Consider the following 25,271-nt stretch of genomic DNA (forward strand, 5'->3'; position numbering starts at 1 on the left):
ATAAAATATAAGAGAAAAACTGTATGTCCATTAAAAGTTATCCTTTGGATTGGCTCAATTTGGATTAAAGCAATTCACTTTCATTGCTAAAATTTAAGAAGAAAGTGTGAAAAAGGAATCTCAACAATTACACAGAATTTTGAAGAGTTTGAACAGAATGATTGTACAAATTACATCCCACCCCCCTCAAGAGAGCTCTGCATGTCAAAAGGTATTGGGGTATGTCCTGCTGTTTTGGATTTTGACCTCAAAGCTATTTGTGTTCTTTCATCTTTGCCAGTCAACCTATTAGTAAAAAGGTCAATTTGTTAGCTGAATAAGACCTTAAAAAAACATGCACACATCAAACTGAACAAGATGTACAACCTTTTGCAAGAGTGCATCCCTACCACTTGAAGGTCTGTAACCACTGAGAGGCAGCTGCTATGTAGTGCAATGCCTTTACAGTCACATGCTTGGGGCAACAGAAGATTCCAGTTATCTAACAAAATACATATAACCACTGTAGTTGCATAACATGTGAACTATATCCTACGTGGAGAAAGCTGCATTTGCAAAGTGCACTCTTTCTAGCTGCCACACATTTGCCTTGATGAGTCAGACTGATTTCAATGCAATTTATCTAAAGGCAGATGCTAGGATTGTGGCCTAAATCTTTGCAGGAAGACAGAAAAGATTACTCTGAATCACTTAACTGCTCACAACATCCCTTTCCACTGGAATGCTCAGAGCAGTGAGTTACTGTTCCATCAGTAACTATAGTGAGTCAGATGATGTTGGGAAGAATCATACAGAACTGAAATGTTAACGTGTTCACACTTTAGCCAAAGGCGCTGTCCTTAAAATCACTTCTGATTTGGCACAGTGAGCCAGCACATTCAACTGCTCTAATTTTTATTTTTAACTTAATAGCCCAGTGTATGCATATAAAGTATCGTCAAGTCGCAGCTGACTTAAAGCAACCCCATGGAGTTTTCGAGGCAAGAGATGAACAGAGGTAGTTTGCCATTGCCTGCCTCTGCATAATGACCCTGGACTTTTCCTTGGTGGTCTCTCATCCAAATACTAACCAGGGCCGACCCTGCTTAGTTTCTGAGACTAAGATCAGACTAGCCTGGGCCATCCAGGTCAAGGTTATAGCCCTATAAAGATTAGCAATATTCTAGAATCAAAGTAGGGTTCTGGATCCAAACCCCTTTGCACCAATGGAAGCAAGAGTCTGTGAAAAGCTTATCACTTTGTAAGTTTGCCTCCATTAACAGGTAGATTTTCGTTAATTTTTATTTACCATGGCAGATTCACACAATCATTTATTTGCAATGATTATGGTCTAGGTACAGGTCTAGAAATAGGAGAGGGCTAGAGCTACAGCCAACTTACAGAAACAAGGCAGATCGGGCAAGAAGGGGTGAAGCAACAACTACTATCCCACCCACTCAGCTCCTTCTAGCTAATGTGTTATCTTTCCACATGCCATTCAAGCAAGCAGTTCCTCCATCTGCATCCTGAAGTTATGGGAGAATTTTATCTCATGTTTTTGCATGGATGTTTGAACCAGTTCATATATATATGAAAAAAGCCTTTAATCAGCTTCAGCTTTCTAATTCCTCTCACCTATAGGTGTGAAACTTGGGGATTAATTCACACACTGCAAAATCTTTTCACAGAAGGCATTTCATTCTAGGCATTAGCTTGAAAACAGCCTATAGACCATGTTATAATCAGTTTCCTTGCGCACACACTGCTGTGGGTGGCCATTGCTTCTCGGCATGTGTATATTCTGTGTACATGCTGTTAAAAAAACTAATATGCAGCATCATCAGACATCTCTTTTGCTTTTGAGTTGAAGCTCTCAAAGGAATGATGGATTGGATGCTAACACATGCATAGAAGTGTATTCCATTTAGGGATTTTGTAATGTGCGACCTTTGGATTTTACTGCTTAAGGGGAAACCTAAATACTATTTATTTCTTGTCCTTCCCACAGCTTATTTCACAGTTAGAGGTAGTTTTCTCAGTGAAAGTTTCCCAATTCAAACTCAGTTCACTCAGCTATTCCATTTGCTTTTACTGGTGTTCCAATCTCAACGTTGGTGTGAAAAAAGAATAATCCTCAGTTTGATTTTCACAATAATTCTTGATATTATAGGATACTATAATGCTAAGCTTAAGTTAAAACAGTGATGTGAATTTGGAATATAAGTAACGTTTGTTTTTTCACTACAGAGACGTTTTCCTATATTGCATTGATAAATTTCCAAAGATATACTTTTTTTTTTGGTACTGATACACAATATTTAATTTCATGTGTCTGAGTCAGAGCAGATCTAGATTATATTTACTTGAACTGCGTTTTGTCCATAATAATGAAAATATCACCTATAGACCAGTGTCCTCTCTGAAAGGACAGTGGTCTATAGGTGCACAGTGTTGAGACAAAGTGCCGTTGTCACAGTTCATTTAAGGAGGCAGATTCTAGAACCAGAAGAAAACAATTTGATTTTTAAAAATTAACGTTTGTATTTTAGACAGTTTATTGCATTAGGCATCCTGTGCTCGGTAGAAACTCTTGTAGGTAGGTTGCTACTGCTTTTGTGAGATATGTCATTGTCCCATAAGCACCACTTGGGGCACTGTCATACAAAAAGTAGCAGATTCCGGTGGCTAGGTCTCGTTCCAGGAAACTATCAGTTGCTCCAAGAGCTTTCTGGAAGAAGAAGAAGAAAAAAGATAGTTCAAAAATGCTATAATATAATCTTACTTTCAGAAAGTTATATAGACCGTACAATTTAACTGCAGATCCTCATAAAATCTAGCTTTAATCCAACAATCAGATGTTCAATGTGAATTCCCTGATCCAACTGGTGAATAGACCTATCAGAAGACTGGCAAGCTCCCCCACCCCCCACCACAGTGAACTGGTATAATTGCCAGTTGTCTGAATGGGCTGCACAAGTGCACACACCTGGATAAGCACACACCTGATGCTAGGACATCACTGGCTGCATGTTATGATGGGTCTCACCCAGAGACTCTAGTAACCAACACTTTACTCCAGGTGCCACTGAATTGGCTTGCCAAAGGTCAGAGATGCTGATGCCGCAAATGTATTGTCTGCTGCTCCAGGGCATTTCCAAGGCAGTTGCTCACAACAACTACTTCAGACATATTTTGTCAAATCCAGTTAGTATTCTGTCAGTGAGCTGATTGCACAATAAAGTCCTGTAACCTCCATCATCTTTAGTTTGAGTTACTCATTATCTTCTTACATGTCTGCCTATACCCACCAGGCCCTGCCTTAGACTCGGCTTTGGCATCATGTCTGTTATTTGACTTTATTCCATTAATTGTGCCTCCCGCTAACAGCACCATTTAGAAGAGATGCACAGTTCTTCCCACTGAGCTGTGATCCTGTGATGCCCCAGAACAACACTTCTACATGCCAGCCATGACATATGGAAGTGGATATGATGCTGGGGGGAAGAGGGAGGCCAGAAACCAGCTGCTTTTTTCATTTCCCAGACACTTCACAACAGCTAAGGCTCCACTGCAGGTTAAATCAGTCCATAGAAGCAGAATGCAGGAACCATTCAAATGAATGAAATTCAAGTGCAAGGTTGGCTTAAACCCATTACTTTCATAGTAGGACAGAGCCCAGAGTTTTTCTCAAGAAGCCAGCTTAGGTAACAGAAAAAAATCAGAACAGATACCTGCTCCTGAAGAAAGAGATCATTTGCTATGTGCACTATCCGATCCACATGAATTATACCCCCAATGCTGTTCACCTCTATTTCGGATAACACTGTAAGCACAAGGATGGCTTCTACCAGCAGCTGCCTGTATTCAGGTTGGGGTACGTGGTTCAACACCGACTCAACATGGACAGCAAACTTGATCTCACAAGCAGTCATCTGCAAGAATACAGTGGAGTTGGGGCCAAAATGGAAAAAAAAATAGCCAAGCACAAATACATTCTAAATTTGCTTGCACGTATCACATTACACATGATGAAGGTAATGGGACTTCTTACCATCAAAAGTTAAATACAGCATAGCCTCATTTAAATGAATGGTGGGAATGTGGAAAGACAAGTTCAAATACTGGCAAAACTTCCAGACGTTGCCAGTTCCGCTAGAGTTACATATGCTGATGCGGTGTTCTAGAATTCCAGGCAGAAGATGGTCCAGCACCCACAGTGGTCCTCACATCCATTGCGTTTCCACTTTGGACATGAGGATGCCTCTGGGACCTTGAATATGGATGGTGCCAGAATAAATGTGTGGAGGAAGATGTCCCCACACATCTATCCTTGGTCTTGAGAGGAAATAGTGACTATTTAACTATGACACATTGCCACATGACTACATTAAATGCAGAAAAGAGGATGTTTTCTTATATTTTGTTATATGTTTTATAATACATTGCATGCCCTCTTTCTGCATCATTATACTTCTTTTAATCTATTTCTGCATTTTATAATATTGCTTTCCTTTCTCTTCCAGTATGCAGTTTGCTCTCTCTGTACTCTAGCATTGGTCAGCATGCCAGAGACTGATCTATACTATTTTTTATGTCTTCTCACCCAAAAATCTCTGTACCCCAATCTCTCAATTACCCCATGTGTTCTTTTGCACCCACGTTCCCCCCTTTTATGTCTGTACCCCCACAGGTCACTCAGCCCTCTTTCTCTTAACCCTTCCTTCTTTTCTCTATCTGCTGCATAATAAGCATTTCTCTCTCTCTGTACCTCATAGCACATGCTCTCGTCTCTCTTTTGTACCCCCAATCTGCACAACTACATCGTATTCCTCTCTTTTCTGTTTCTCCACTGACAGGTGAGACAACGCATGACCATCTCGAAGTGACATCACTCTTTTCTCTTCAAAACTCACAGAACTCTCCTTGTTCTCTCCACCACCACAGGATCTACTGCATCCATTCTTACGTTTCTTTTGTTAACTATTGCATTTCCAATTTTCAGTCACTTCCTTCTTTTTTCACCCTAAAGGTCTCCTTTCTTTCCTTTCTTTTTCTATCCCATACTCTCTATACTCTCTATACCAGCTTATGGCCCTGTGCATGCCAGCTGTTATTTCCATCTTTTTTCCTTCCACTCTAGCCATATATCACTCCTTTTTTCTTCCTCCAGTGTCTTCTTTGCTTTGCTTTTCTCCCTTCCATTCCAACTTTATTCATCCTCATGGAAATTGGTCAAAGCAGCACTCAAGGCTGCCAGAATTCACAAAATGACACAGGTCACCAACTCTGGTTGGCTGGCTGACAGCAACAAAGTGGAAAAACTGGTACCCAACGCACCATGTGATTCAGAATCCAAGGACGGCAAAAGAATTTGAAGAATCTGGGCTCTAGTCCACAAAAGCTTAAGCCGGAATAAAAGATTAGCCTTTATGGTACATTACTTTATGGAATGCAGACGCAGTGATGTTTAAATTCTCCTATAACAACCTTTGCCTTTGATTTGCTTTGGGAAGGTTTTAGGCCACCTCACGTTCCACTATAAATTTGGAAATCACTGCAGCCATGAATCCTTCCCTACCACCAAGGTAACATGAGAAACCCAGACCAACATCAGCATTAACCTTTCCAGAAACTGGGGCAAAGCTAGCATAGTTAAAGTCTGCGATGTGGTATCTTATCTAGGGATTCTCATGTTACTTTGGTAGTAATGGAGGGAAGCACACTGCACCACAGCCACAGAATAACATACAATGGGGCATAAGATAGTCCCATAAAGAAGAGGGAAAGGAGCATGAACAATGGTTTGCAAGGAGTTACAGAGGGGGTTGCAGTTTGCTCAGGGTCCTTATGTTTACATTTATGCAGAACAAAAAAACCAAATGCTAGAATGTACTCTTTTTATTTACTTGCTGCCAAGAGAAGAACACACCTGATCATTGCAAGCAAGGCCAAGGATTCTAATTTGTACTAGTAAAAACATTCAGACGTCACATAGAATCACTGAGACCCAGGAGAACTTGCGCTTATTTAGTGTGATTCTATTAGTTTGATTTCTAAGCAGCAAAATTGGATAATGCCAAGTTCTGACAAGCCTGTTACAAGGATTTGAGGGTTTTTAAAATCTCTCTTGATACTGGAAATCATTCATCATCTTCATACAAATTAGATTATAAAGTCAGAAAAAATGACAGAGAATAGTCTTCGCTGGAATTGTCAAGAAAAAAGATGATTTGGGGGGGGGGGTAGTCAAAAGGTATGCATGGTAAATTCTGTTTCTTTTCATATTTTTTAATGAATAATCCAAGGGCCAAACTGCAATATAATTTCTAACAAATTGGATTTGGTTTCCCTGGACCTGATTTACTTTCACTGCAGCCACACAGCAGCTGCTGTGGGTGGGGCTCAGGCATGTGACATGCAAAAGGAGGTGCTCCTTCCTTGCTCCCATGCAGTTTTCCCAAACCAAAACAGCCCCAGGAGAGGGAATTAGTAGCCCTGTTTTGGAGCTCCCGAATCAGAACCCCATAGAGTTTTAAAATGCTATCCCACATAGACAGTGTGAGGCTGCAGGGAAAGCAAAGTCATATTGTGTAGTTTGGTCTTAAGCGTTCCATATTCTGGGGCTTCAGGAGACAGTTCTTTTGCCCCAACTCACAACATGCTGAACTGCAAACATTGTACAGAACTTGGCACATGAAGATGCACAGAAGCATTGTGCAATGGTTGACATTCCCTATAGGAAGTGTGGAAGTGGATGAGAAATCATCCAAATGTGTTCCAAATATGGAACACCCTGGACATCCAAGGCAATGTGCTAGCATCTTTATGAATACCCTGGGCACTAAGGAGAGAGAGAAAAGAGAGAACAGTAAGGCTTGGTACTGGAAGTGATTGTTCATATATACAAAAGTATGAATCAGATGGAAATAAGTAGAAAAACCTTTAAGAGGACTATCAGTGCCAGAGATTCATTTGGGTATGGAATACAATCTTTCTTTCTGAAAGTGTTGTTTGAGATCTAAGATTGCTCAGACATTCCCATTCTTCATGGAGAAGCTTTCCTTCAAGACCAGCCTCAAGAGCTGCACCATCTATCAAGTGGCTTATTGTTCAAATGATCAGTTTATGTTAGTGAAAATACTGACATATTCTGTTAAGGAAAAGATAGTTCCAGGAACCCAGTGCAGCTCCAGACCAATGGAATCTCCCTCATGTACCTCTCCCATGTTGGGGGCATGTAAACAGGGCCAATTCCAAGTTTTGAGGGGCCTCCTCTCCTCTCCTGCCCACTTCCAGGCTTCTTATTCATGCCTCTCTTCTCTACCCCCTGCTTGTGTGTACCCCTGCCCATGCATCCGTCCCCTACTCCTGCCCTCTAACTGTCCATGCTCACACCTTCTTGCATGCCCTTTCTCCAACTGCACTGGGCACCACAGCCTCTGCCACAAGCATCATCTGCACAGGGTGGCACGTGCAGCCAGAAGTGTCAATGGCAACCTACTTATAAGTGGGTTGGCTGGGGAAAAGCAGGGTCAATGGACCCTACCTGAAGCTCCGAGCTCCGGCAGCTGTCCCACCTCAGGGAATGCTGAGGTGGGACAAGCAGAAATGGCCCTGCTTGTAAGGCAACTACGAAGCACAAGAGATGACCCCTTTCTAGGTTGTGAACTTCTGTGGCATCACAAACACGAAGTCTTTCCCTTTCCCGACATTTGAATTGGGGGAATAAGGATGGGTGGAAGAAGGTCTCATTCCTGTAGTCAATGGAAGTTTTGTCAAAGTGACTCCTGCACTTCATGGAGCTAGTGGAGGATTTGTTGGGATGAAAGGAATGAAGATGTCAAGCCATTTTCTCTTTCTTCAAAATAATAAAAACATGTCTGTAGCCATAGAGCCATAATCTTGGGTTTACACTAAAATAGCATCTAGGAAATCACCAAAGAGTGTGGCAGTTATAAAAAGAATGCTAGACAGGTGGAACTGTGACCCCAAGTCTAGTCCTCAGCTGCTCAGCTGAATGTTCATGAGTTGGAAATAACCAGCTTTTCCACTGGTGAAAAAGGGAGGAAGGAGCCCCCCTTTGGGCACCACTATGGGGCTTATGATAAAGGGAGGGACTGTGCAAGATCAAACAAACAAAGCTTGATGGATTCAACCCCCTGTGAGTTCTCTGCCAAAGCCTGTGGCCATGGCTTTGGCAGAGAACTGCCTATCCAGAGATTTTGGTACTGCCAAAATTAGCGCAGACAACGAAATCTTACATCCTACATACCTTTGGGGAACTCTATGGCTACAGACATGAGCCTGCTGAACACATTCCCACTGCTCTAGAAATCAAGTAGTTCAGTGCTAATCCTTCTGCAGGCCTCAAAACTATTTTTAGAGCTGTTTCAGAATCTTAACTTGCAGGAATCCCCAGGGAAGCTGTCTGAGTGTACTACCAATGTAGAGTTTTAAGGCTGCCGCCTGAGTCTCGGGGGGTTGGGGGTGGATCTTAAACTGCTGTGTTGCCTCCTGACGTAAGGTACACAGTTCAATAGTCAGGCAACTAACTGTCCTGCCTATGATTAGTACATTCTGCTTTAGTGATCTTTTCAAACAGGTCTGAAAATGGTTCCGAGAAAGATTGTGATGGGCTTTGAGAAAAGGTTGCTTTGGTACTCTTCAACTGCTTATTTCCTCGTCTCTGTTGCCTTTTTTAGCTCTTCTGCAAACTCAAACATACTCTGCTGTAGGTAGCATTCTAAAGGGCAAATTCTGGTGGAAAAAACTGCACCTCTTCCACTTCTTCCAGCACCTGATCTTTCTCTGTGCAGGATGAGATATCAGGCCTCTCTGAGAAGGCTAATATATGCCATAGTGATGGGCTGCTTATCCAGGAGATGGATCCTCGTGCTCATCTTCCAATAATGCTGCTTGGGCTAGAGGGCCAGAGATACAAGTTGGGAGGTGAGGGCCTGACCGGACTTTCAGTCACACATTCACACAGGGCCTAACCTTTGAAAATCTCCCTGTTGCTCTGCGAGGCTCCAAATGATGCAAGCAGAAAGGAGGAGCTTCAGGTTTCCCTCCCAAATTATTTTCACCAGTGGAAATGGCCACGGAGGGCGCTGTTTGACTCATCCTTAGGCTCTACATGACATGCCCATCCTAAGGGAATGAGCAAGGTTTGAGTCCAGTAAGGACCAACTGTCCAAGGGGAAGGTGCTCATCCCAGAAGTAAAGACTATCCACCTCTGCAGCACTCGAGAATGGTTTTACTGTCTGGTATCCACAGAAAAGCAAGCCACCAAGTAGTTCTAAAGTTCCAGAACTCAACAAATGCATTTCCATTTTCCATGTGATAAAAACTGGGAAAATAAATTTTGCCACTAAAATTAGAATGTCCCATTAAGCTATAATTATGAACATTTGGCAAGCACAGAGCTGTTAACACACACAATGCCTATTGCTAATAATAGATTTTTCATTGTACTCAGGAAACAGCATTCAAATGAAACCAGTGCCAAACAACTAGTGGATATCATGAGACACAAAAAACCAAGCCACTGCTTGAGGTCTGCTTATTCTCAGACTGAGCCTATGAACCACTGGGTCCAGTGTGCCTGACATTTTTTTTAAAAACCCTGCATGCTGTGACAGTAATTAATGTGCAAAAGGCATTAATCTCATCACATGACAACTTTAAGCAAGATTTTAAAAGAGAAACAATGGCAGCTATGGTGCATAGTTCTAAGCTCACAATATTTGCCAAGAATGACAAATACCCGTGAAAGCAAAAGCCAGGGTGGCAAAGCAGTAGCGGCTGGAGTGTCAGACTAGGATCCGAGAGACCCAAGTTTGAATCCCAGCTCTGCCATGGAAGCTCACTAGGTGACCTCACTCTACCATATAGGGTTGCTGTGAGGAGAGGTTGCTGCTGGAGGAGGGGAGAATGATGCTGTTAGCTGCTTTTGGTTCTCCACTGAGGAGAAAAATGAATTTGTTTATGTTATTTATAGCCCACCTGTCTCAAGGAAACTCAAGGCGGCTTATGTAGCATGAAATCAATGGCTGGGACATTCAATAAACAATACAACAGTGTATTGGTTGCAGAAATTTGAAAACAAGCATAATTCCAAACACAGAGATGATATATTGCTGAAACAAAACACAAATAAATTGACATGGCATATTAAACGATGCAGAAACTACCCAGTAGGAGCAAATCAACAGGCAGTACCAGTAGTACAGCCTATAGGCCCTGTCCCCTTTCCAAAGCATCTCTCTGAGCCATTTCTCACAGCACAGCCTGAGTGAAAATGAGGTATAAATATCTAAACATATAAATAAAAATGTAACTGACAGGTATTTGATGATGGCGATGATGATGATGATGGCAGCAGCGGCTAACGAATTAGGTGCTATACAAAAATATGCGTTACAAAAGGCCTGCTTGCAGACTGACATTGTAAAGAGACAACCACAGGGGAAGAAGATCACCTGGGTCATTCGCAGAGTGTGTGGTTGGCCTGCAGGAGATTCCAGACTCCACTCCTGCCATTTTCGAGGTAAAGGATCTCAGACAGCAGGTGCTGGAGAAAGACCCCAAACATTTAAAAATATTTTAAAGCCATTTAGTCCACCAGTATTTGTGAAGACTGAACATGGGTATTTAAAATCAAAAAGAGTCCAGTAGCACCTTTAAGACTAATCAACTTTATTGTAGCGTAAGCTTTTGAGAATCACAGTTCTCTTCGTCAGATGCATCTGACAAAGAGAACTGTGATTCTCGAAAGCTTACGCTACAATAAAGTTGGTTAGTCTTAAAGGTGCTACTGGACTCTTTTTGATTTTGCTACTACAGACTAACACGGCTAACTCCTCTGCATCTATGACCATGGGGATTTCAGTTTCAAGTAAGCACAATTATCCTGTGGTTTAGAGATCCATTTTGGCTCTTCTGAAGTTTCCAGTTGTCTTTTAAGCACAGAAAACAGAGAAAATGTTTCTGAAGACCTTGAATGGATGTATTTCAGATTACAGGATATCTGAAAAAGTGTACCCATGGATTGTTTGCATTCTATAATGTATATCTGTGATACTCTAATATGATACAGTTCTTTAATAGTGCTTGGCCATGAGGCCAAAGGTTTCCCTTTACTATCACTCCTCAGCAACTGATACTCAGAAGTTATATTTACCCATCATAGCCAAGTGTAATTGATGGACCTGTCCTCTATTAAGTTTGGGGAATCCTCTTTTAAAGACACCTACATGAGCAGCGTCAGTACATCCTGTGGCAATGAGTTCCAAAAGTTAATTATGAACGGTGAGAAGAATTATTTTCTTTTATCTTTCCGGACCTACTGCCATCTCTAATTGGAGTTCTGGTATTTGAGAAGAAGTTCTCTCTGGAAATGCAGTCTGCTCAAGTTCAGAGACCTTGATTACTTTGATATTCTCCGAAATCACAGCTGCAGCACTGAGCCCCACTTTCAGCTACAGCTATGCCAACAGATTTAGTCCTGTTTCAGCCAAGAGTTCACTAAACCAGACAGTTTCTTTAAATCTTACCTCTCTTGTAGTTGACGAAGGAAGGACATAGCCATCAATAGACAGACCATGGCACTGCAACAAGAACATTACATTTCATTACATCAATGAAAACATATTCAATTAGCTAACAATGAACTAATATTAAAACTTATTCATTATATGGATTTGAGGGTCAGGTTGGGTGGGTTGTTTAAAACAGGTTCTGTGCAGAACTGTTTTATGATCTTTAGCAACTTTTAAAAATAAAGAAGCAACTGTAAAATTATTTTCAGCACATCTGCCGAAGAAATTGCTATAACAAAAACAGAACTATTGCTGCATTGACTGAAGTGAAGAAATACTTATTTTCATTTGATTAACTAACAACTTCATTAGCACGTAGTATACACAGCCATGGTAGCTGATGGTGCTAAATCTATGCTTTGGGGGATCCTGGAAGTGTGCAGGAGGATCTCCTAGGTGGTCCTACAATTCTATATTATTTATTTCATGTATACCATACTTTTCTAGGTCAAAATGGCTTACAACTCAGGCAAATATTGTTATCATCACTGAAGCCATTTGCAAAACTTAGTCTGATTGATGAAACAGTGTTCCTTTTAGAGAGAAGAGATGGACTGGCTGTAGGTCAGTGAGTGAGCTTTGTGACTGAATATAGCTTTGAATCTGGTTCCCCTTGTCAAGGACCACAAGGAACCCACAGGTTCAGGGTGATCCTGTCCAGGGTCCACCTGCCGCCAAACCGGTAGGCTGCCACCAGGTCCCCCCGAGTCCTAGCGCTGAAGCTGGGATCCAAGCCTCAGGCACACCAGCCTTTACCAGAGAGTGAGCAGAGCTGAATCCCAGAGAAAAGGTGACAAAGGTAGCAATGGGCCTCATTGGACTAGGCACTGTTTCAGATCGAATCCACAAACACAGAGATGTAAAAATATAATTTATTAATAAGTGAATAAAACACTAAATCTAGTAAGTGTCCATAAGCAGGATAAATAAAATAGCAAAGACTAGTTAACCTGAAATCCAAGCATAACCAACAGAATCTTTTGTCAGGATAACACTGAGGTCGGCACCAGTTTCCAGGCATCGAAGCATGATAGTAAATCCAAATGGCCAACAGTAATGTCCAGACCCTAAACTCAAGACAAAGGCATCGCGAACTGAACTACTTTTGCTGCATTTTTGGCAGCAACATGGAGTGACTTGATGGGCTGATCAGGGCCTGGCCATGATGTAGCGGGATGATCCTCTGCAGCCGGGTCATGCCCACTCACTAGTGTACCAGCTTCCTTGAGAACTGAAACTAAGTTCAGATAAGTTAATTGGATGGAATGTTCCTTTGGCCTTGGGCCCCTCAACTCTCACCCAAGCAGTTTCAAGGCTTGCACCTGAGGCAGGTAACAAGCCTCAAGATGTCTCTGGAAATGAACCAAAACCCAGAAGGTTTTGAGACTCTGGTCAAGCAGGACTAAACTTTTACTGTAACTTGGGCCCAAAGCATGCCTGATTCGTCACAACCCTCATCCTAGCCAGGTATTCTCTTCACTACGGCACATTGGATCTCAGGAATGAAGATAGCACCTGTGCCTATGAGCCCTAACAGAGCTTTCAAACCCACATCTAGTCTTTATTAGAGGAAATTTGGGACACCTGTCACAACGTTGACATTTAAGAAAATCGTGTCTATTTTAAACCACCAGTGCCTTGGGAAGCAGCATGTTTTTTTATTTCAGAATAATTTAAAGAGCAAAGTGCCTGCTAAGCCTGGAATCTCAATAATTTTTGAAAGATACTAACAAGGCAATTAAAGGCAACAGAATGCACTTTAAGAGTCAACCTCACAAGCAATGTACAATATTTTCTTTCTTCCATATCCCCAAATTACCTTCTGGAGGATCTTCCACACTTTTGGATAGAAACCAACAGGGACTCTATTAATGGCACCATCAAGTCGTCTCCTGCGAAGCCATTGCCCTTGACGATCACCCCAGCTGATGCAGTGTCTGCCAGACCCCATCAGGGAAGACGTGCTAGTAGGAGAAGAAGGACTACTGCCTCTCTGGGGGAGGAAAGGAGTCAACCATAAGTCAGCCTCTGAACCAGGCATTTTAGCACATGTAGAGAAAGCTCCAGACAGGGAAAAGTCTGACCCCCACACTAAACTTTATTGCTTTCCCACTCCAATCTCCTCACCCAAAACACTTTTCTTTGAAAAAGAAGTGGGAGAGGGGGGAGAGGTTGCCTTCCTTGCATGTATGCATCAGTAATGTGTCACAAGCTCCTAAGATGTAAGGATCAAATAGCTATTCTCAGTCATTAGAACAGGGGTTCCCAACCTTTTTGAGGCTGTGGGCACTTTTGGAATTCTGACAGGGTGATGGGAACAACTACAAAATGACTGCCACAAGAGGTGGAGCTAAACACAAAATGTCAGGAAGTGAGGTTATGCATAACTCTAATAATAACTCCTCAACATTTCAGGCACAAGTTCTGTTTAGCAGGATGTTTTGAAAAATGAACGTATTGTTTAAAAATATTTTCAGGCATACACGCAGCTTACTAATCAAACCGAGAAGATCCTTGTGCTAAAGTGGCAGCTGCTACCAAAGCACCTTTTTAAGAATCTGCCCAGCCAATCAGATCTCCAACGACCAATCAGAAGTTCTGCTGGGCAAAAGCTTTGCTTGGCCCAGTCCACTTTGGCATCTACATACACCATGTCGGGGGAACGTGCATTAGAGCCTCCACTTAAAAACCTGAAGCAACTGTTATCTGATTTGATGGATACAGTAAAAATGTTGTCATACATGGCAAAATCCATTTTTACTAAGAAGTTTTAATTTAACAGAATTATTTGTTTGAATGTACTTCTTTTAGCACTTACTACTACAGAACTGACCAAAAGTAAGCATCCCTGGCTCGCAGTCTTGTTAGATTACCAGGCATTCAATGTGATATAACGCCATTTTAGAACTGGACAGCAGCCAAAACGTTCATAGTCAATGAGAGATCAAAACTGTTTGGATGCACAAGACACTCTGACTTTTTATTATTGCACTTTTTAGCCATCCATTGCTAGGTTGCCAGCTGGATGGCTGGCAAGAACCTGCTATAAAATAATATTGAAAGGCTGCAGAAACAGACTACGGCTCAATAACTGGATGCTTCTAACTAAAATAAAAGCCTCTCCAAACAACATTTATTTTTATTTTAGTCTTGGAATCCTTATTCATTTCCTCAGTATTCCATATGATGAATTATTACTATCCTTGTTTTTTCCCCATCCAGCGACCATAAAGTGAAAGTGGAAAATGCTCACAGTTGTGCATCTTTACCCATTTTCTCCCCTCTCCAGAAAACCCATAAGGACCCACAAAGACACAGGGGGTGCTGTAAAGAGGGGAATCATGTGAAATCTCTCTTCTTCTTCTTCTTCTTCTTCCAATGCAGAGCAAGCTTTGGTGAGAGAGGGAAGATTCCCCTCCTTTCTGTACCCCCTTGTCTCAAGGCGTTTTCCACATGAGGCTTCTATGACAACGCCCCCACCCCCAGCCAGGACTGCTGAGAGGCCCTACGGCCCTCAGATAAAGATTTCCTATGAGCCCTGTCTGGGCAGACCAACTCCCAACATTGTATAGAAATAAATCATGACTTGCCCAGCTCCACTGCCAGGGTGACCAGTCCTTGGAATTTTGGCATTCCAGTCTCCCCTTCTTGGTAGCCATACCCAAGGACTGGTTTGAAGGCGTCTGAGGGAGCTTCTGGGAGAAGTGGAAGGTACAGAAAGATCCACCTCTGCGAGCCCCTTCTCCTCATAGTTTGTATGATCTAACTCATCTTTTATAGTATATTATTTTATATAGATTTTTATAGTATATTATTAGTTGTATATAAAAATCTTATTTATTGTATATGTACTTATGATTCCCACAGAAAGTGCTGAATTTCTAACTAAATCGTTCAGATAGCTCTTTTTACTGGCTGAATTAATCACATTAATACTCACAACACCATTTCAGATTTAATCAGATACATTTTATAATAGACTGATAAAGTACATCAGTTTGAAGCAGCAAATCTTGCTTAAATCAAGGTATATCCAAATGACACTGTTACATGAGATAACCCAAACACAGTTAATGCCATTAGACACAATTTCTTCTATGCTGGTTGTTTGATGAAGTCAGGAAAGTCAATAATAGACATGGTTCTGCAGACAGTCTGGCGCCAGCCATCTGTCCCCGAGGGAACGAAGCCCCGTGGAAACGGAGCCTGGGGAATGCCGGAGCTGTTTGCCCTCCTTCTGTCGCCCTGGAAATGCGAATGGAAGCCCAGCTTTCCTTGATCAGCTGGACTTCCTTCCAACCACGGAGCGGCCAGAAAAGCGCGCCCCCGTCTCGTCCATTTGGAAGAAGAGAGGGGAGGGCGGGGGAAGGGGGTGTTCTTCTGTAGCCATGGGCACTCGAATCTCCTCTAATCTCCTCATCCACCTCCCTTCCTTGGCGGGGAATACGACCCGCTCCACTTTGGCCCGGCGGCTGAGCACATGGGGGGTGCCGCTGGTGAGCGGCCAGACCCCCCGGCCCCGCAGGGGAGGCGGCTCGCCGCCGCCTCCCTGGGCCTGCCGGACCCGGCGGCCGCCGTCACCCACCATTCCTTTAGCGCTGTAAACCGTGGGGCGCCCTCCCGCGTCGGCCTTCCCGATTCCCGATTCTGCATCGGAAACGGAACTTGATCAATGAGGTTCGGGAACCAGGGTTTGGCGCCGCCGCGGAATCACGATCAGCTAAATCGGGATTATTTTTTGGATCGTGCCCATGTCTAGTCAATAATACTAATAAAAAGATTATAGCCAGTGAAAGCAGAGATGGAACAGTCCTAAATATTTTTATACATACCATTCATTTAGTTTTCTCTCAGGTTTTTGTTGGAATGGCCTTGCCACAGAATCCTCATCTAAATTTCACAACGTATCAATAAGTACATGGGCATTTTTAGTGGCTGGAAATAAGCTGAAGTTTGACCCATTGTCTGTTCAGAATTGGTTTGTTTGTACAGCTGCTGACATTAAGTGGTGTGGAAAATTGATTATATTTTGCATTTAGATTTTGTTTGTTTTGCTGTATGTTTTTAACTTGTCCTAGTGGCCTTAGAACAGGGCAGGATTCAGACTGAAATCAATATAACAAGTTCTTGCTTTTGCTTTCAAAATTGTTTCTTCCCAGAATATAACAGCTCTATCCATGGGCTACACCAAGGTGTCCCCAGGGCCAGTGACAATAAACACACAAAGGGGATAACTTGGTACAGCCGATAATTATTTATTTAGTTCATTTATACCCCATCTTTCTCCTCAGTGGGGACCCAAAGTAGCTTGCATTGTTCTCCTTGCCTCTATTTTACCCTCAAAATAACCCTGTGAGGTAGATTAGGTTGAGAGTGTCTGACTGGCCCAAGGTCACCAAGCAAGCTTAAAGGCAGAGCAGGGTTTTGAACCTGGTTCTTCCAGACCTTACTCATTATCCATCCTTACCAGGGTGTAATCCAGGGTACATTAACCACATTTAAATCGAAATTAAAGGATAGGGCATACACACAGTTTCATGTTGAGAAACAATTCGATTGTCAGTTCAATAAAATAAACTGGGGGATGCCTCACAACAAAATGAAGTAATAGAAATGTCTGATAGCTCAAATATATTACCAGGCCTTCAAATGTAACAAGCCCTTCTCCCATTACCCAGGTCTGTGCTACAGGTAACATGGTTTCATTTTCTCAGCTTCTGACAGAAATATATCCAAATAAAAAGCATTTATAATTAAAATGCTTGGTGCAAGTGTGTTTCTTTGATGACACAGAATCTGAATTAAGATGGTGAGGGGAAATGGTGCTTTGTTAAAATATTAAGGCCAAACTGCTGAACTGTAAGCACTGATATGCGTGGAGTGACCCTGGCTGCAAAGGAGACAGAACTTTAGCAGTTTAACAGTTGCCCAATAGGACACCTGGCATCGTCCGTTCTCTCACCCATGCGGCACAGCCTGCACCTGCTGAGGTTTCCTTTCCACCACAAGGAGAGTGGCAGCTCAAAAAAAGCGTTTCCTCCAGCGCCCACCTCTAGCAACCATCACTTGCTGCTACCACCCTCCCCTCTGCAGGCTCTGTGTTTTCTTCTTGGGTATGCGTGCTTTTGCCATGCTGGGTTTAAGGACGCCTGAGGAACGCTAGGTAAGAAAAGGAGCATGGGCAGCAATGGTTTGGCTATGGCCAAAAGCACAGAAGGACTCTTCCGCAGATGGTCACCCTTGAGGCACATGGGGGTAATTATAAGGAAAGATCCTAAGAAGAACAATTGTTTGGAAAGATTTCAGCATGTCCTAAAAGTCACAGTTCAACCTTCCTTGCTATGATTACTTCTGGGAAGATAAAAAGAGCAGCTACTAACTCATGACTAGATCTGTAGTGTGAGAGATTTTAATTTTTTATTCCTCTTCCCCATTACTACTGCATGATGTTGAGTTTATGCTGGTAATCAAGTTGCCCCAGAGTAAGGACTGAACTAGACAGGTGAGCAGATTTCTCAATTTTTAAAGAAGTAAGGGGGGAGAGTAGTTGAGTAGAGTGTTTTTTCTGCTGCAAAATACTCCTCCCTCAAGCCCCTTTGGTACAGATATGTTTACTACTTGCAGGGCAAACAGCTTCTCTGGAAAGGAGGAACATTTGCACCAGGAAAAAAAAACCACTGGCAAAACAGTAAAATCCTTTCTCGCCTGTTGTCTTGATCCAAATTAAATCCCTGGCACTTCTATTTACAATTTTAAAAAAATCACAGGACAACCATTCATGGATCTCTCCACTGCACTGTTTAGTTTGGGTCCTGACAGTTCATCTTGGTCACCTGTTATCACCCTGCCAAGTAGTTTGATGTAAGTCCGATGCACTTTTGTGATTAAATGTATGGTAAAATAGTGGCAGCATATATATACGCCTATAAATGAGCTACTGTAAAAATGCACAGACTGGAAAAGGTTAAGTTAACCAATTCTGCTCCTTCAAAAATTTAAGCCGGCTGTAAAATGTATCCTTGTGTGAGCGAGGGAGGGGTTTGCTTACCGCTAGGCCTGCTTCCCAACTGTAAGGGAATGAGGTCAAATCTTTCAATATGCCTGGGCAGCAATAGAGAAAAGATTGGTCAGGAAGGCTTATGGTTGGCCCAAGGCAAAGACGCCTTGGTTGTAGAATTTCTTAAATGTGGTACCCCAGCACTCTATGGGTTCCTTACCACAGCATACCCACCCAAGTCCTAGACAAGTGCACATGGCCAATACAGAATGCCTTAAACATAGAATTACTGATCTATTTAATAGCAAAACATCCACAGCACCTTAAAGGGTACCACATTTAAGAAATGTGTGTGGTAATGCTGTAGTAAGGAACCCACAGAGTGCTGTGGTAAGGAACCCATAGAGTGCTGTGTTAAGGAACCCATAGAGTGCTGGGGTACCACATTTAAGAAATTCTACAGCCAAGGCGTCTTTGCCTTGGGCCAACAAATTAGACTAACGAATTCATTCGTCTTTTAGGTGCCACAAGAAACTTATTTTGGCTGCAGCAGACTAATGCAGTTATCCCTCTGGAATAAGGGAAGAAAGGTGAGTTATTTTCCTTGCTAGGTTAATATAATACACAACATGTTCATTAGCACTGCTGTGAGTCTGGATGGCAAATGAGTCAGGCTGTATTCCATTCAGCAGAGCTGGCATTTAGGCACACCATGGTTCACTGGAAGTGCCAATGCTGAGGTAATTCGTGTTCCTCTTTGGTGGGGTTCTGTCATCTGTGCCTACAATGATAAGCTTTGCTTAAGCAGGTTGCCCTCCATTAATAAATCTTTGCAAATGAATTATGGCTCTGACAAAACAGCAGTACTCTTTACACCACTGTTTCACAGGAGAAAGCCGAACAGCTGTCGTAAAGATAAACAGGGCCCTGCATGTTTTTAAGCTTAGTCTCAGGGCAAACCTAAAACTCAACATGCCACATAAAATGTTGACAGTCATATTTTTCTATTTTTACAAGTTCAGTACTTTGGTCCTCAAGAATTTAGAGGAAATCATAAAATTGGGGCTTGATGGGGAAGGCAACAGATACCATACACTTCTGGTGGGTTTTAGTGACCAGTTGATACAGCAGGACATGCCTTTTCCTTTCTAAGGTGATGGATCCTTCAACACCCCCGCCCCCCATTTTCAGGCATTTGTGCTCCTCAACTGGGTCAGTGTCATCAGGTACTGCAGCTCCTGGTTGCTTCTTCCTAGTCATGTTTGTGTTCTCTATAGCTAAGTGCTGGTAATGGACCTTAGAGAGTGCCTGACCTAATAACAAGGGCTCTCTTCATTCCTTCCAGTGGCTTCCCTCAGGCTTTTCTTGTTAGGGGATCCAACCTCAGAGCCAGTTACAATTTTCTAACACATCCTAATTGGTAGTAATCTAAGTCACTTTCATTCCTTTCCCACTTGCGAATCCTCAGCCTTTTGCTTCAAGTGGGCATACTCTGACCTCTTTTTCATAAAATGGAACTAGAGGTTTAATTTCTCTGTCCTCCAGGTTTCTATGATATTTTAGCACTTTAGCCACTGGGAGATCGACAGGGATCAAATTGCCTTTACCTTCAGCTATACTTTTTTTTCCCTCATGATTTTTGTTTTTAAAAAAAGAAATGACTCCTCTTGCTCTATAAGCTAGGTGATTTGATTTGACATTTCATTGACATCTTTTTGATCACACTGAAAATTAAGATCTAAGTAAATATGAAGATGGATAATGTGGAATGATTCTATAACCTCTGGATACAATGACACACATATGCTTGGAACTGCCAAAAGTTTTGTCTGATAAACATCATAAGAGACAATCCCAGCAAATAAACTCTTTAACAGAAAACAGAGGTGACAAACTGAACGTATGCATAGGTTTGTCCCTACCACGGAAGAAAAGAAAGATTTAAATTTCTTAACAAAGGATTACCATGGACCTGGAAGAGTGCATGCTGCTGGATGTGGAATGGCCCCCATAGAAGAACTACAAAACAGAAACACAAAACAATGGGGGGGGAGAAATCAGTGAAATCAACACAATTTAAAAACAAAATAAAATGATAGAAACACGATCAACAAAACACACACACAAAATTTTATAAATTTTATAAATTCCCTCTTTGGTTGGTAGTACCTGCTGTGAATCCTGTCTTTTATGTAAGTCTGTTGGCATCAAGGATGCCACCCCCTATTTATACAGTTGGATGGTTATCAGTAAGTTTAGTGTTTTGCAGGGAACAGAATACAGTTTGTTGGTATCAAAAAGTTATCCCCAATCTGTGCTTGAGAAGAAAATGTTCCAGGTTTTTCTTGGGGGTGGGGGGGAGAGAGGGTGTACAGAAAAAAAACCTGGTATTTTTTAGATTCGGTACCTGGAATACCATATATATTCAGTTTCCCCAATATTCAGTTCCAAATATTCAGAATATTACTGGTGTAATATTCTGATTTGGGTTTAATTCAGAATTTCAAATCTATTTGGCTCCATTATTCCCTAAAAAGGAATCATTCCGAGGAGCTAGAAGGGCTGTTTTTCAAGCAAACTATACCAAAATTGCAGGGAACCTAATCTTAGTCCTGTTTCAAGTCCGATTCTATGGGCCCTTGAAATGGTGCCCCTACTCTTCATTATTTCCTATGGGAAAAACCCATCATCCAATGCTCTCTCTAGGTTAAAAACGAGCCTTAGGCAAACACAACAGTAACCACATTGGCTGACCCTCTCAGCACAAACAGAAACAAAAAAGCCCAGCAGAACCAATGCCAAACCAGAGAATCCCAGCATAACCAAACTGAAGCAAAAGACACTGTTACAAACCCAACAGAACCACTGTCACTCACAGATGCCAGATAAAACTCAGGGCCAATGCAAGCCCAACAAATCCAACATTAAATCAGAGAATCCCAGCACCCAAACTGACAAGCCAGTAGTTCCAAGGCAGCAAGTCAGATCTGGCAATGACGAGCAAGCAGCACTGACAGAAACACACACACACACACACACAGTTACACTGCTTCCCTTCCCTCTCCCCCTGAAGCCTGGGAAATCTGAAAGTCGCGGGGAGGGGCAAAGTCCTACAAAGTCCTACAACCTACAACCCAGCGGGACATATTATCGTTCCGCCGGGCCTGTAAGACAGAGCTGTTCCGCCAGGCGTTTGGTGATTGAAGGGGGCGGTGCCATGTCGGCCTCCCACCTTTGGGGTGGGGAAGGTTCTCCCCACCACTGCACCTTGTTAATTTGTTTTATTATTTGTATATTGATTTTAGTCTTTGTTTTTATTGATTTTAACTGTTCACCGCCCAGAGCCCCTGGGGATGGGCGGTATATAAATTGAATAAATAAAATAAATAAATAAATAAATAAATAAATAAATAAAATGCAATTCCTGGATATTCCCAAATGTATCCAGATAATTCAGGAATGTAAATGCTGGTTTATCCAAATATACCAGAATAAGATATATCTGGATATACCCAAATAATACCAAACAGGTATTTTTCAGGTATATTTTAAAACCAGATATATCAAGTTAGACATACCTAGTTTTTCCACATTTCTGTAAAATTTGTTACTGGGTTACTGGCCTTCAGATAGCAGGAACCAATTATTACAATGGGTTCGATCCTATTAACTTTTCTGCTTGCACAAGAGGTAGGAGGGGCAATCTTTCCCAGTTCCACTCCTCATTGCAGCCACTATTTCACATGGCTTTTTGTTCATGTCGGTTCCCACAATCTCTGGGACAGCCTTTTGGGGGTCAATAGGGGCCCCCATCCTCTAGCACCAAGGGAAAAGCTGGTAGGGTCCAATCCAATCAAATGAGGGAACTATATCTTTTTTACATATTAACCAAAATTTAACCTAATGTAAGATTCTCTCTCCCATGCAACATGCATCATAATCTTAGTCATTTCGATTTTATGAAAACAAGAAGATGCGTGCAAGCAAAATATAAAACAGGCTAAGAAAAGGTAGGTTGAAATACCAAGGCTGAAATACCAAGTCAACATTCAAAGACTATGAAAAAAACATTTTCTGAATTGCTTTATTTTTATATTAAGCTTTAACTATCAAGTTTAGGATTCATTTTTAAATAAATATATCTGATGTTTGGAAGTACAGTAGATCATATTCTCGGATGACTGGATTCTTCACATTCCATTCCTTTATTGCTGTACCGGTTTGCTGTGCCTTGCCTTCCACACTTCCTGAATTCCATTTTAACTAGGAGAATTTCAAAAATTCGTTCTGCAGTTTGCTGCAGTTTTGGGTTTTTTCCCTCTCCCCGCTGCCAAATGCAAGAGTGCACTAATAAAACACTACAAAATATCTTGATATGATTGTATGTATGGCTGCATCATGTTTGTTCGGAGGTTTTTTTTGCGATGGTGTTTTACTAAACTACACAAGTTCTCTTAGGTATTAGACCAACAGATGCACATTGATGGGGAGGGGGGCAGAGACCTAAATAAATTAAAGAAGCTTAAAATTCCCATAAGCTGAACATGCACAGCACTCTGAACAAAATTTAGACATGAAAATGAACCCATGGAGGATTCTTAGTGAATAGATTCCACTTCGTAAAAAACACCAGATATTTCAGAACTGCAATTTGGAGGAAGAAAACTTTGGAAGCACCTCTAGCTTCTGAACACTATACAAGGTATGACATACAAAATCTGATGTTTAAAGATCATGCTTTACACCTATTTCTTAAATTTTACAACCTCCTTTTAGTAGCAACCTCAGATTGCAAGATGCAAATCCAGACGATCTTCTCAATTTTTCCATCCCCTCTTCCCACACTTTCCCAACACACAGTAGCCCTTTCAGCCATTACGTTACCAGTGCTCCTACTGCACATACAGAGACCGTCTGCTATGCTTAGTCTTCTCAATACATGTGATTGCCATTTTATCTGAACCAGGCAACAAGCATATTTTCCAACTTCAGTATGTGGGAACATGTACCCTGGAAAATCAGGGTTTCTGATTACATATACCAAAGTTGGAACACAGGCACATTACCCAATTCAGGAAAAGTGGCAGCAGTGTATATTAAGATAAATGTGTGTAGTGCTCTGTGTTCCAGTCTGTGCTGTAGGAATGCTGAAAACATAATGACTGAAGGGGGCTCCTGAATTCAACATATATGGCATTTTTTTCTACTGGGGAGGGGTTAATCACATCTTTAGATCAGAAAGAAAGGTACAAGGGAAAGTGTTAGACAGCCCTCCCTCATGCTGCTGCTATCAAAACCAGAGCATTCTCTTCCAGCTCCAGCAGCTTCTTTTTTTAAAAAAAAAGCATGGAGTGATCCAATCATACAACTTCAACTTTCTATTTTGGCCCTAAAAAATCTTGTACTATAATGGCAGCATGTTAACAGTGCCCTCTAGTGGGCAGTTGAATATTCCATAGAAAACACAGCTCATTCCTTATAATCATACAACGGAAGATAGAAAGATTGGAGGAGTAAAGCAGGGACAGTGATATTGCAGTAAACACTGGTATATTTCTGACAATGAAAAAAATCATCTTTTTTGTAGAAGGAATGGACATGGATAAAGCAAATCAAAAGGAATCAAGCATCAACTATAAAACTATTTTCATAAGCAAAGTCAGTCCACGTTTGGTCCTTCTACATGATTAACTACAGTCTTAACTGGCTTTAGTCTGGAATTTGTTGTGGTAAATCTATGCAGAAACAATGTAAAAAAGGGAAGAATAATTTCCCTAGACAATCATGAGAATTTTCCCGTTTTAGCACATTTAGAATAAAACCTTCACAGCAAACTAAGAACCATTTCATGCATTAGAGGGAATGGCTGATAGGGAGCTCCAGCCAATCAGATTCCTGAAAAGTTCAGTATACTTGTTTTCAGACACTTATGGGTCACACTGACATTTTATAGTTTTAGTTGTACTCTTCAAACAGAATAATGCCCCCCCCCCTCAAACTGATCTGTAGAAATTATTAAAATGTTGTTTAAAAAAGCAGGAATGGAAAAAAGGATGACAGTCAATATAAAAAATATGTTATGCATCATTTTATATTTTGGGTTTCTAGTACTTTTGTTCTTCTAATTCTTTTTAACAGAGGCTGTTATCCTTTCCCTGGCTTTTAAAACAAAAATCCACACTACAATATGAGATTATTGATTCAGGATAGTCTTGAATGAGTTACCCTGGAAACAGCCCTGGAACCCAAGCCAGTGAGAGCCACCCACTGAAAAACTCACATACACATTATGTTAGTAATTCTGCTTGAAGACTCTATATTTCAAACAGAGCGTGTGTGGGTTGTGCATTCACATTAAATGCATATAAAGCAATACCAAATAAAAACATGCAGAGTTAACAATGTTATATGGACATGGTTATTTTTATTTCACCTGTTCACTACTACTCAGTCTCCCATGCCTCTAGAACAGAAAAAAAATGAAGCATAAAATCAAGTTGTGCAACTTTGTTACACTGATGCCAAAAATTAGCAGCAGCAAATATCATGACATTTGACATACAAATACCACTATATGAATAAGTAATCAATGTTGATGTGAATATGAGTTACTGTTTCCAACTTGAACATTAAAACACCACCAGTATCCTCCTTTTGCACATGAGATTGGGTAACCGGTCTGCTTATTTCATTT

The 25,271-nt window shown here is 41.5% G+C and overlaps 1 protein-coding gene across 5 annotated transcripts in view; it reads right to left on the minus strand.

Moving 5' to 3' along the window:
- Positions 1 to 2,048: 2,048 nt before the first annotated feature.
- Positions 2,049 to 25,271, minus strand: part of PHKA2 (phosphorylase kinase regulatory subunit alpha 2) — a 65,932-nt gene continuing 42,709 nt past the window's right edge. For 3 of the 5 annotated variants that reach the window (XM_054973185.1, XM_054973183.1, XM_054973184.1), the window contains exons 29-34: positions 25,011 to 25,040; positions 20,543 to 20,596; positions 13,400 to 13,573; positions 11,536 to 11,589; positions 3,711 to 3,911; positions 2,049 to 2,707 (exon numbers count right to left, since the gene is read on the minus strand). In XM_054973185.1, the coding sequence (XP_054829160.1) occupies positions 2,534 to 2,707; positions 3,711 to 3,911; positions 11,536 to 11,589; positions 13,400 to 13,573; positions 20,543 to 20,596; positions 25,011 to 25,040 (687 nt within the window). In that variant the 3' untranslated portion in view covers positions 2,049 to 2,533. The remainder of the gene's footprint in view (positions 2,708 to 3,710; positions 3,912 to 11,535; positions 11,590 to 13,399; positions 13,574 to 20,542; positions 20,597 to 25,010; positions 25,041 to 25,271) is intronic. The other 2 variants (XM_054973187.1, XM_054973186.1) reach the window with 2 other exon arrangements.

The sequence above is a fragment of the Eublepharis macularius genome, chromosome 3 (genome assembly GCF_028583425.1).
Source record: "Eublepharis macularius isolate TG4126 chromosome 3, MPM_Emac_v1.0, whole genome shotgun sequence".
Classification (NCBI taxonomy): Eukaryota; Metazoa; Chordata; class Lepidosauria; order Squamata; family Eublepharidae; genus Eublepharis; species Eublepharis macularius.